We start from the raw sequence: 13,202 nt of genomic DNA on the forward strand, positions 1-13,202 counted from the left end.
TTTTTTGTATTATTTCATTAGATATTAATCATTTTTCATTATTATTTTTTTTACTTTTAATTACATAGTACTTTATTATTATTCTAATTATAATAATAATAATACTAATTATTATTATATCTATTATATTTTATCTAATATATTTTATTACAATTATAATTATTTTTTTGTATTATAATAATAATAATAATAATAATAATAATAATAATAATAATAATAATAATAATAATAATAATAATAATGAAATGACTAAAATATATCAATTAGATTTTTTTTTTTTACTCACTTATATAGCACTATTAATTGCATGGCGCTTTACAGACGTGATCATGAAACATTATATAAAATGTATTAATGATTTTATTAGATTTTTTTAAGAATCCTATTAATCTTCTGCAAATCTTATTTTTCATCACAATTATATATATTTTTGCATTATTAATATGTTTATTATTCCATTATATTAATTAAAAAGTTAATTATGTATTAATTATTTTATTGACTATTATTATATTTATACCTTTATGACCAGTGTCAGACTAGGTGTCACAGGTGACAGACAGTCATGTGGTTTCTGGCCATAGAAGGTCACAGCGTTTGACTGTGCAGAATGCTCCCTGACTTTCTATTGTTCCTGCTGTCAGTATTAATAGGTAGCTTTCCTGCTGGATCTTTATCTCTCCCCCCTTTGGACCAAGCAGGAGCTCGCCTTCCACCCAGCTGCTGATCATCCGCATTATCTTGGTGCATAAATACTCCCTTCTTCCCTGTACTGGTGCTCGTGATATTATTCAGTTCATTCAAGGTCTGGTTGCAAGCAGGTGGCTTGCTCTCACCTGTAGCATTGTTGCTGAAAACTTTGCTGAACTTTTACCTTTGTCATCTGTGGATAAGTAGTTCATGCTTTCCCCCCGTGTGTCCTCCTTATGTCTTTTATAGTGTTTAGTGGGGTTGATGAAGAGCTATTGAAGAGTTCCCTATTTAGTACCCAGCACTTGGGATACCTAGGTCTAGGTATCCAGCTCAGCGCATAGGTAGTGAGGGACCCCAGGGTCAGCGTTCAACATCTCCCCCTTCCTTTTCGCCGTTTGCTTGGTACTTCCCTGTACCTAGCATGATACTAGGGCAGCAGGGACTTATCGGTAACATTGACTCTAAGGGCCCAGTTATCAACTACATGCAAATATTACATTCACAAATGTACGTCTCTACATAATAATATACTGGGTAGTGTGTAAAATGAATAATGAGACACTTCCATATCTCTACATAGTGAAACAAGTGTATTGTGCCAACTACTGATTATGTTGGGGGGGATAAGTGACACACTACTGCAAAGGGGCCCACCAGAGGATTCTCCGGCTCTCCTGTGGGCCAGTCCAAGTCTGTTTATTACCCATATAGGCCAAAAAAAGCTAAATACTGTATTTGTATTTATTTATTTACTCTTTTCCCACTTTTTGCAAAGTGGTGTGAAAAGATGGTTTTGCAGGAGAGGTGTGACCGATGATTGTCTGACAGATTTACTATAATTTGCACCAAAAATTGGCGTAAATTAGCACAAATTTAAAATCTACGCTTGTTTTGGATAGTCATAGGTTTCTAATTTTGGGTCATTGGAAAACATAGCTGTATGAAACTGAGTAAAGTGCATACGCTTCCTAATAAATCTGGCGCCTGTACTCCACCGCTCATTAGTCTAGGTAACATTTCTGGCCTTCAATGACCACAATTTATGCACCTTTGGTTAGAAAAAGAAAACTCTACAAGTCAATAAGTCAACAGAACCTTATACAGTGCCTTGAAAAAGTATTTGTCCCCTTTGAATTTTTCAACCTTTTCCCACATTTCAGGCTTCAAACATAAAGATAAAAATGTATTTTTTTGGTGAAGAATCAACAACAAGTGGACACAATTGTGAAGATGAACGAAATTTATTGATTAATTTAAACTTTTATCAAAATAAGTAACTGAAAAGTGGGGCGTTCAATATTATTCATCCCCTTTGAGTTAATCCTTTGTAGCGCCCCCTTTTGCTGCGATTACAGCACAAGTCTCCTGGGGTATGTGTCTATCAGTTTTGCACATGGAGAGGCTGAAATTCTCGCCCATTCTTCCTTTGTAAACAGCTGGAGCTGAGTGAGGTTGGATGGAGGCGTTTGTGAACAGCAGTTTTCAGTTCTTTCCACAGATTCTCGATTGGGTTCAGGTCTGGACTGTGACTTGGCCATTCTAACACCTGGATAAGTTTATTTGTGAACCATTCCATTGTAGATTTTGCTTTATGTTTGGGATCATTGTCTTGTGGGAAGACAAATCTCCGTCCCAGTCTCAGGTCTTTTCCAGACTCCAACAGGCTTTCTTCAAGAATGGTCCTGTATTTGGCTCCATCCATCTTCCCATCAATTTTAACCATCTTCCCTGTCCCTGTTGAAGAAAAGCAGGCCCAAACCATGATGCTGCCACCACCATGTTTGACAGTGGGGATGATGTGTTCAGGGTGATGAGCTGTGTTGCTTTTACCCTATTAGTTCGATTTTGGTTTCATCTGAGCAGAGCACCTTCTTCCACATGTTTGGTGTCTCTCAGGTGGCTTGTGGCAAACGTTAAACAACACTTTTTATGGATATCTTTGAGAAATGGCTTTCTCCTTGCCATTCTTCCATAAAGGCCAGATCTGTGCAATGTACGACTGATTGTTGTGCTATGGACAGACTCTCCCACCTCAGCTGTAGATCTCTGCAGATCATCCAGAGGGATCATGGGCCTCTTGGCTGCATCTCTGATCAGTCTTCTCCTTGTGTGAGATGACAGTTTGGATGGACGGCCGGGTCTTGGTAGATTTGCAGTGGTATGATACTCCTTCCATTTCAATATGATCGCTTGCACAGTGCTTCTTGGATGTTTAAAGTTGTGGAAATCTTTTTGTAACCAAATCCGGCTTTAAACTTCTCCACAACAGTATCATAGACCTGCCTGTTGTGTTCCTTGGTCTTCATGATGCTCTCTGCGCTTTACACAGAACCCTGAGACTATCACAGAGCAGCATTTATACGGAGACTTGATTACACACAGGGGATTATATTTATCATCATCAGTCATTTAGGACAACATTGGATCATTCAGAGATCCTCAATGAACTTCTGGAGTGAGTTTGCTGCACTGAAAGTAAAGGGGATGAATAATATTGCACGCCCCAATTTTCAGTTTATTCTTTTTTACAAAAGTTTAAAATAAGCAATAAATTTCATTCAACCTCACAATTGTGTCCCACTTGTTTCTTCACCAGAACATTAAAATTTTTATCTTTATGTTTGAAGCCTGAAATGTGGGAAAAGGTTGAAAAATTCAAGGGGGCCGAATACTTTCGCAAGGCACTGAATATTCAACATCAATTCTGAACACATCCATAGATCCTAAAGCCACCATCTTCAATGGAAGAACAACCTTATGAAATCGGTAGGAGTCCAAATTACTAGACCCCTCTTAATGTCTTCTAATATGTTAAATACTTTTACGACAATAAGGTGACTATGAAAGAAGTCTCGATAAGATACTCACCGTGACTGTTACATCTTGAGGTTTCCACCAGTCGGTTGTTCTGGTCATAGCAGGCCATGGCTTGATAGCGATACCCTTGACCACACTCCTTGATGTCTCCTTGAACTTTCATTCCAAGAAGAACCTCGACTTTCCCTTCTGGGAGGATACAGTCCGACCAGTTCCCCACAGGTTGAGCATTATATTTATCACACGGACAGAACTGCGTCTCAATCATTGGGTACAGCTGGGAATTCTTACACTTGTCTTTCTTTTTGCTCTTTCCTAAATGAACGAAATTGAAATTAGAGAAGTCAAACGGTCAATTTAAGGGGTTCTCTGCTTTTCGGAATCTTTTTGTGTTGTAGGGTCGTTCAGTAATGAAATGATAAACTGATAGTAGCATTTCCTGCTGTTGAGATCCGCAGTGATTAGCTTTAATCTGTAGAGGTTCCAAGTAGTAAGTGCTCTATTTCTCTGCAGCACCCCCGCAGGAGAAATTAAGTACTACACAGTGCACATTCTATATTATAGATAGTCAATGTAATGCATGGACATGTCAAGTCCTCCAGATTGAAAGATGCTCTTAGTAACCACTCTTTTCTCATGATAATAAATAGGAGTGAATGGCCACCTGAGGCCATTGTATATGGAATTTTTTATCCACACTACCCTTAAACAAGGTGACTTCTTGTAATGCTCATGGCCTGTGTAGGGGCAGTAAGCGGGATTAGTGGACCCACTGGGGGGACCCGGGCTTACCCTTTAGTGGGAGGGTATTAAGTAAGCGCCCACAGTGAGGCAGACGCCAGGTACCACTCATAGGGCAGTGATCGGGGACTGTGACAGCTGAGCCCCAGGGCAGGAGATGGACTCGGGTGTGGACACAGATGCAGGCAGGTACAGGCGTGATGGCTGGGGCAGACAGGCAGGTGGGTACAGACAGGTATGGTGGGTAGGTATGGGAAGGCAGACTCAGGTACAGGTGACAGACACAGGGAAAACAGGACCTTACAATGAGCTAGACAGACAGGATACTGACTAACTCAAGGTGTTGCACAGGCACCTCCCCTAATGGGAGGGTGCCTTAAATATATAGTGCCTCTCAGCCACAGGCCGAGAGAAATTTCCTGGAAATAGCGCCCCGGGCCTTAGGAGGGCTGGTGTGTGTGCATGTCTTAGGTGCACTCCCAGGAACCCTGTGCGGCACGCACAGGGGCCAGGAGAGGAGGAAAGCAGGAGAGCACGTGGATGGCTGTGCTGCAGCAGGGGAGAACGGGACCCAGCCGGGGCGATGAGTAAGTCAGCATCCCTGCGCTACACTTGTGATGTAGTCTTTACTGGCAAGAAGATGTCTGGAAATGGCTAGGTCTAGAAGGAGGGCATTATGACAGTGGACAACCTTCCTACTTTAGTCTCACATTTATAAGCATACAGCGTTGCTTTCTGGGAGGTTTGGATGGCAACGCAGATATTTGCCAAATCTGAGAGGTCTCCCCATTTTCTTGCGAGCCTGTGGTCATTGCAGGAAAGTTGGCAGGAATGGTTTAGAGACAAGTTAAAGAAAAAGGCACCAAAGTGCGCACCAACTCTTTACATCTGAGAACAAGCTAATCTTACGTACCAAGAAGAGATCGTTTTCTGGTTCTGACGGCTCCACAGTCTCCATTACACGGGGAAAATTTGGACCAGTTGGTAAATTGGCAGTCATCCTGGCATGGTATTTGGCATGGTTGGGTTAAAGGTGGTAAAGGACCAGCTTGTTTGAGACATTCGGTAATGTCCGATTGTGCTCCATCCTGTCTACGACAAGTGATAGCTAAAAAGGTAAAAAAAAAACAAGTAATAAAAAGAGAAAAACAAGATAATTTAGAACAGTCGAAAATATTAAATGCTGCAAATAAGAAGACCACTTGTAATTTCTTATGTAATTTATTACCGAAGTATCAAGATGGGCCCAACCCTGAGTAGGCATCGCAACACAACTTCAATCACCTTCTATACTATGGTGCAGTCATCCTCTCTACCTTGGGCGGGCCAACATGTATTTCAAAGAGATCTCAGGTGCAATCAGATAGAAATCTTGGGGATTTGGAGACAAGGCCCTACTTTGTCCTTCCTCCCCCTGTCTCTGTTATTAAAGGGGGAAGAAGGAGGGAGGAAAGACAGGGGGAGGAAGGACAGACAGGCAACAGGGGCGGGAATAGCTAGCAAAACCCGACCCACCTATTAGACATTCTATAGCACTTATAAATCAAATAACAGTGCATTTCACAAACTTTACTTGCCTATATTTCAGAAAGTATACATCCGATCTCACAACTAAAGGCATGTATAGAATCGGCATGATAGTGCCAGTATAGCATTGGCTTTAGTTTACATATGAAAATCCTGGTGGTTGGTCCTCTAACTAATTGTCCTTCCATTTTTTCTATATATTTTATGCGAGAAACACCCCATAAGACCTGCCATATACTGGGAACACCTCACAAGACCTGCTGTATACCAGGATCACCCCACAATACCTGTCGTATACCAGTAATATGCCATATGAATTGCCATATACTGGGAACACCCCACATACACATGACCTGCCGTATAACGGGAACACCCCACAAGACCTGCCATATATTGGGAACACCCCACAAGTTCTGCAGTATACCAGAAACACCCCACAAGACCTGCTGCATAGCAGGAACACTAAACAAGACCTGTTGTATAACAGGAACACCCCCATAACTCCTGTTGTATAATGGGAACACCCCACAAGACCTGCCGTATACTGAAAAGACCCCACAAGACCTACAGCATACTGGGTACAATCCACAAAACCTGCTCTATACCAGGAAACATCCCTTAATACCTCGCTCTATACAGAAAACACCATAAAAAACTGTAATTTACCGGGAACACTCCACAAGACCTGCCATATACCAGAAACATCCTACAAAACCTATTGTATACTGTGAGATTACCACAAGATCTACCGTATAAGGGTATCACACAATAACACCTGCTTTATACCAGTGACACCCGTCAAGACCTGTCATATTCTGCAAATCCACCACAAGACCTGATGTATACTGAAACACCCCCCAAAGTATGCCATAATCTATGGACACCCAACAAGACCTGTCAAATATTGGGAACACAATACCCACCGTATACTGGGAACCTCCACAAGAACTGCTATATACTTGGAAAACCCCACAAAACACATGGAATATTGGGAATACACTAGAAGACCCACCATATACTAGGAACACCCCACAGGACCTGTTATACACTTGGAACATCCCACAAAATCTCTGGTATACAGCGAACACCCTACAAGACATGTCAACTACTGGGAAGACATCACAAGACCTGCAGTATACCGGAAACAGCCTATAAGACATGTCAACTACTGGGAAGACACCACAAGACCTGCAGTATACCGGAAACAGCCTACAAGACATGTCAACTACTGGGAAGACACCACAAGACCTGCAGTATACCGGAAACAGCCTACAAGACATGTCAACTACTGGGAAGACACCACAAGACCTGCAGTATACCGGAAACAGCCTATAAGACATGTCAACTACTGGGAAGACACCACAAGACCTGCAGTATACCGGAAACAGCCTATAAGACATGTCAACTACTGGGAAGACACCACAAGACCTGCAGTATACCGGGAACAGCCTACAAGACCTGCCCTGACCCAGTCACCTATCCACCACTTTTCAGCCCTTGTCATCGCTCAGATCCTCACTTTTGCTCAGTTTTTCAGCTTTTCACACATCAGATTCAAGAACAGACTATAAACTTATTTAAAATGTCACCCTCCCCCCGACAGGATCCATAGTCACAAGATAATCCGTGTTCTTCACCCCACCTGTCCGCGGTTTTATGTTATGGCTGATAGCGGTACATGGAGACGGATCATTATTTATCACGCTCATCAGGTTTTCAGTAAACATTTACAAGAATGTCTCTTTTGTTTCCCGAGAACGGATCGCGTGGCGCTGCGGGTTTTATAAACCATTCCTGATTAAGGAGATGAGGGAATTTAATTGCGGGGTGTAATCTGTGCAACATAACGGCTTGTAGATTTTAATGGAATTTAGTAAAGCAATTAAGTCTCATAATTATACAGATAATACACTCTGCTACAAGATATTCCTCTGCAAGATTTAATTGCAGCATGCTCTCGCGCATCTACATGGCAACCAGGCAGAATTCCCGATGCACCAGGTGAGGTGGCACAGCGAGCATGCCAATGTACGGGATACTGGACAAAAACACGACACCGGTGTATACAAAGCCTTAGAATAATGAGGTCTTCTATACTGGGATATATAATGCAATAGTATCTTTCTAGTATGCGCCATGGCAGGAGCTAAAATGGTATAACCTGATGAGATATCTTTAGGAATGGTTGGTGTCTGACTGCTGGCGACCTCAACTGGTCAACTGACTGGTGGAACCACTTCATACTTTGTGTAGAGGCCATGATGGTACGGTAGGTTCTTGCCCATACAAGTGAATGGCTGCAATACCATTCACGGTTACTACACAACATTTGACACTGATGAACCTCCAGTGCGTTGCTGTTGATCGGTTGGTGAGTCCCACCGACCTCCCCAACCGATCTCTTTTTGCCGCATGACGCATATAGACCATCTGAACTTGTGTTTATCTATTGACTGTTAATGATTAGGGATGATCGAATACTTCAAATATTCGGCTTCGCGAATATTTTCCGAATAGGTCGCCGCTATTCGACTATTCGCGAATATTCGATGTGCAATGTAAGTCTATGAGAAACCCGAATAACAACTATTCATGCTTCCAATAGACTTACATTGCGCATCAAATATTCGCATAGTGGCGACATATTCGGAAAATATTCACAAAGCCGAATATTTGAGGTATTCGATCATCCCTATTAAGGATGTATCAGTGTATCAGATGGATGAAACTCCATGGAACTTTCAAGAACAAATCTGTCTTCCATGTTCCATTCATTTTACACAAAACCCCATAGATTTTAATGGCCGAGTCTAATGAGAACAGGACATGTTCTGAGTCTCACGGGCCAGAGACCAATTTTTAAAACTGATGTGTGTATTTATTCACTTATATAGCGCCATAAATTCCATAGCGCTTTACAGACGTGATAATGTATGGATTAATTAAACTTTATGCGTACTGTTCCAAGGAGAAAATGGACAAACACACTGCCGTGTCACACCGATGTGTTAATACAGCCTAACGTGACCCTTTTCCTAAGGAGATCATCTATGATGAGACAACTAGTGATGAGCGGACCTGGACTGGAAATGTCTGGATCCGCGCTGTTTCAAAAGTACCCCGATGCCGGACCGGGCGTTGGATTCCGGGTATTAATATGGTTCCGGCTCTGGGGAAATTGAAAAAAAATAAATAAAGGAAAATAAAAGAAAAATAAGAATGAAGCAAGTGCTTCATACTTACCGAGGCTCGACTGTAACTGCTGTCACAGCCGCTCATTATTGCTCATCCATATGCAATACTTTCTTCGCCCACCGGTCGTCCTGGTGTCTGTGATTGGCTGCAGTCAGACGTGCCCCCCCAGCTTGTGTGACAGTGTCTGACTGCAACCAATCACAGGCACTGTTTGTGGGACAGTATCGTGGTATAAAAATAAATAAATACCATATTTGTTGTAGGGTTCCCCCGTATTATGATACCCAGCATAGATAAATCATACGGCTACAGGCTGCAGCCCCCAGCCGTGCGCTCATCTTGGCTGTGTATCAAAATAGGAGGAACTGCATGCAGCTTTTTTAAAAAATAAATAATTTTTGAAAATGACATGCGGTCCTCCCCAAATTTGATACCCAACCAAGATAAAGCCCAAGAGCTGGTATTCTCAGGCTGCGGAGACCCATGCTTATTGGGCCACACCCAGCCTAAAAATAGCAGTCTCTGTCCGCCCGGGATTGTCGCATCCATTAGATGCGACAAGCCTGCCTCTTTACCCATCTCTTGTCAATTGCCCTGGTGCGGTGGCAATCGGGGTAATATAGGAGGTTAATGGCAGCCCACAGCTGCCACTAAGCTTTAGATTAGTAATGGGGAGGGCCTAGGAGACCCCCCATTACTAATCGGTAAGCGAAAGTAAATAAACACTAAGGGGGGCTTTACACGCAATGATATCGCTAACGATATGTTGTCGGGGTCACGGAATTCGTGATGCACATACGGCGTCATTAGCGACGTCGCTGCGTGTGACACCTATGGGTGAGTGTTAACGATCAAAAATACTCACCTAATTGTTGATCGTTGACACGTCATTCATTTTCAAAAAATCGTTGCTGGTGGTGGACGCAGGTTTTCGTCGTTCTTGAGGCACACATCGCTACGTGTGACACCCCGGGAACGACGAACAACACCGTAGCTGTGTCCTCCAGCAACGAGGTGGGCGTGACTTTCATGCGGCTGCTGTCCGCTCCTCCGCTTCTATTGGACGCCTGCCGTGTGATGTCGCTGTGACGCCGCACGAACCTCCCCCTTAGAAAAGAGGCGGTTCGCCGGCCACAGCAATGTCGTTAGGAAGGTAAATATGTGTGATGGGTACTAGCGATTTTGTACGCCACGGGCAGCGATTTGCCCCTTACGCACAAACGACGGGGGCGGGTGCTTTCACGAGCGGCATCGCTAGCGATGTCGCTGCGTGTAAAGCAGCCTTAACACCGAGAAAATTCTTTATATGAAATAAAATAAACACCCTCTATCACCACTTTATTAAACCCAAAACACCCCAGAAGGTCTGACGTAATCCACACGAGGGATCACACGCCAGTTATTTATTTAAAAATAATAATAATTAAAAAAAAAAAGACGCATGTGGTTCTTCCTACTTTGATACACAGCCAAGATAAGTGCATGGCTGGGGGCTGCAGCCTGTAGCTGTATGCATTGTCTGTGCTGGGTATCATGATATGGCTTGACCCTACACCACGATACTGACCCACACACAGCGCCTGTGATTGGCTGTAGTCAGACGCTGTCACACAAGCTGGGAACGCGTCTGACGGCAACCAATCACAGACGCCAGGATGGCCGGTGGGTGGGGAAAGCAGTGCATATGGATGAGCAATAATGAGCATCCCAGGAAGTGATGGAGAGGCAGCGGGAGCAGTGTACAGCTGTGCCAGAGCCTCGTAAGTGCAGCACTCCTGCTCTTATCCTCCTATCCCTTCTACCAGCATTTTTAATCGCTGGATTCTGGTCCCCAAAGACTTATATGGGGACTGGAATTCGGCTTAGAACCAGATCACCGGGATCTGCTGATCTAGGTTATCTGAGAGTCCACTCATCGCTAGAGACAATCCCTTTAATTAGTCTTTCTTTGACCATTCAGATAATTGGGGTGGTGAAAATTTTTTACAAAATCTCAAAAAAACAGACAAACAAAAAAGACACAAAACAAATCTCAAAAATAATATCAATGACTGATCATTAAAGAATTCACCTCTTGCTTGCAGTCCAGGTCCACACGTCTCGTAGGCTCCGGGACTGTCTTGTCTGACGTACCAAGGAACCAGCTGGCATCTTCTCCATTTATGAGTTTTCCACCTATGGGCGAGACATTCATTGATGACTGAGACTTTAAATCACGACTGTCAGACGTCTTCAATCTCTCCAGTCGTGATCATTTACTTTGTAGCGTCGCCCGTGCACTTCTTCATTGACTTGGCAGAAGCAGCGGGGGCTCTCTTAATGAAATACCCTTGCTCTGTAACCACCACCAGCCATCTGGATTAAACACATGGACCAAGGGGAACCCAGGCATAGAAAATTAGTTTTTTTCCGCCGCAGAGGCCGTCAAACTACGGGATTTGATAAAGGCCCTGATCTTGCTCTCATTTGCTGGCATCATTTTTAAAGCAGATGTTTTGATTTCCCAGAGGTGTCGGGGAATTTGGACGGCTTTACACCGCTAGTTCAAGCCATCGGGGACATCAGACGGAATGATCTGATTGTGGATTTTTCTAACGTATCAAATTGAACAAGTCTGTGAGAGATGATGGAACGTCATATTAGGAGAGGTTGAAAGCAGCCCGAGGACGCCGACGGTAGACAATGGGTTGTGAGGAATGTCAGCGTGGTGGATTTGAGAGATGGAAGGTTCTAGAATGTTCTGTAATTCTATCACATCCATTAAACAAAAACAAATGCCAGAAATTCCTCCATTTTTTATTCCTTTCATTTGATCCTATTTAGTCCCACTGGCAATTTACCTTAAAAAATGTTTAAAGAAATCTTCTCTATTTATCCACAGAAATTAGTTGTGTTCTCCCTGCCTTGTTCCCACATTTCTGTGTATGGCTGTAAGACAACTAGCTGCAGCAGGAGCCTCTCCCTGTTAAGCTATACACCTTTAGATAGGCTCCATCCTCACTTGTGCATTATGTGAAAATGAGCAAGAAGTTAACCACTATGTTCCCTAATTTCTATTTCGGAAACATATAATCCACCCGCCTTGTCCCCACATTCCTTTTGTATGGCTGTAAGATAACTGGCTGCAGCAGGAGCCTCTCCCTGTTATGCTACACCTATTTAGATAAGCTCCACCGTCACTTGTTCATTATCTGAAAATGAGCAAGAAGTTAACCACTGTATTCCCTGATTTATATTTCGGAAACAAACATATAATCCTCCCACCTTGGCCCCACATTCCTATGTATGACTGTAAGATAACTGGCTGCAGCAGGAGCCTCTCCCTGTTAAGCTACACCTATTTAGATAAGATCCACTCTCACTGGTTCAATATCTGAAAATTAGCAGGAAGTTAACCACTGTGTGCCCTGCGTTTTATTTCGGAAATATTTGAAACCTGTGTCTTGTTCTCACGTTCCTTTTCTATGGCCGTAAGACAACTGGCTGCAGCAGGAGCCTCTCCCTGTTAAGCTACACTCCTTTAGATAAGCTCCATCCTCACTTGTTCATTTTGTGAAAATGAGCAAGACGTTAACCACTGTGTGCCCTGATTTCTATTTCGGAAACAACTAAAATTCCCACCTTGTCCCCATGTTCCTTTTGTATGACTGTAAGACAACTGACTGCAGCAGGAGCCTCTCCCTGTTAAGCTACACCTATTTAGATAAGCTTCACCCTCACTGGTTCAATATTTGAAAATGAGCAGAAAGATAACCACTGTGTGCCTTGAGTTTTATTTCGGAATTATATAAAATTTGTGTCTTTTTCCCACGTTCCTTTTGTATGGCTGTAAGACTACTAGCTGCAGCAGGAGCCTCTCCCTATTAAACTACACCTATTTAGATAAGCTCCACCTTCACTGGTTCAATATCTGAAAATGAGCAAGAGGATAACCACTGTGTTCCCTGATTTCTATTTTGGAAACACATAATCCCCCCGGGCTTATCCCCACGTTCCTGTGTATGGCAGTAAGACAACTGGCTGCAGCAGGAGCCTCTCCCTGTTAAGCTACACCTATTTAGATAAGCGCCACCCTCACTTGTACAATATCTTAAATTCAGCAGGAAGTTAACCCCTGCGTTCCGTGGAGGATTATTTCTATTTTGTAAACATGGAAAACATCCTGCAAATGGAGAGTGAGGGCAAGATTATCTACAGATTGTATCATTCATTTCTAGCCCTGGTAAACC

The 13,202-nt window shown here is 42.9% G+C and overlaps 1 protein-coding gene across 1 annotated transcript in view; it reads right to left on the bottom strand.

Annotated features, from left to right (window-relative positions):
• Nucleotides 1–13,202, bottom strand: part of THSD7A (thrombospondin type 1 domain containing 7A) — a 701,817-nt gene that overhangs the window by 102,059 nt on the left and 586,556 nt on the right. The window contains exons 14-16 of the mRNA XM_075315710.1: nucleotides 11,045–11,148; nucleotides 5,165–5,359; nucleotides 3,562–3,825 (exon numbers count right to left, since the gene is read on the bottom strand). Coding sequence (XP_075171825.1) covers nucleotides 3,562–3,825; nucleotides 5,165–5,359; nucleotides 11,045–11,148 — 563 coding nt within the window. The remainder of the gene's footprint in view (nucleotides 1–3,561; nucleotides 3,826–5,164; nucleotides 5,360–11,044; nucleotides 11,149–13,202) is intronic.

The sequence above is a fragment of the Anomaloglossus baeobatrachus genome, chromosome 6 (genome assembly GCF_048569485.1).
Source record: "Anomaloglossus baeobatrachus isolate aAnoBae1 chromosome 6, aAnoBae1.hap1, whole genome shotgun sequence".
In the NCBI taxonomy this organism is placed as follows: domain Eukaryota; kingdom Metazoa; phylum Chordata; class Amphibia; order Anura; family Aromobatidae; genus Anomaloglossus; species Anomaloglossus baeobatrachus.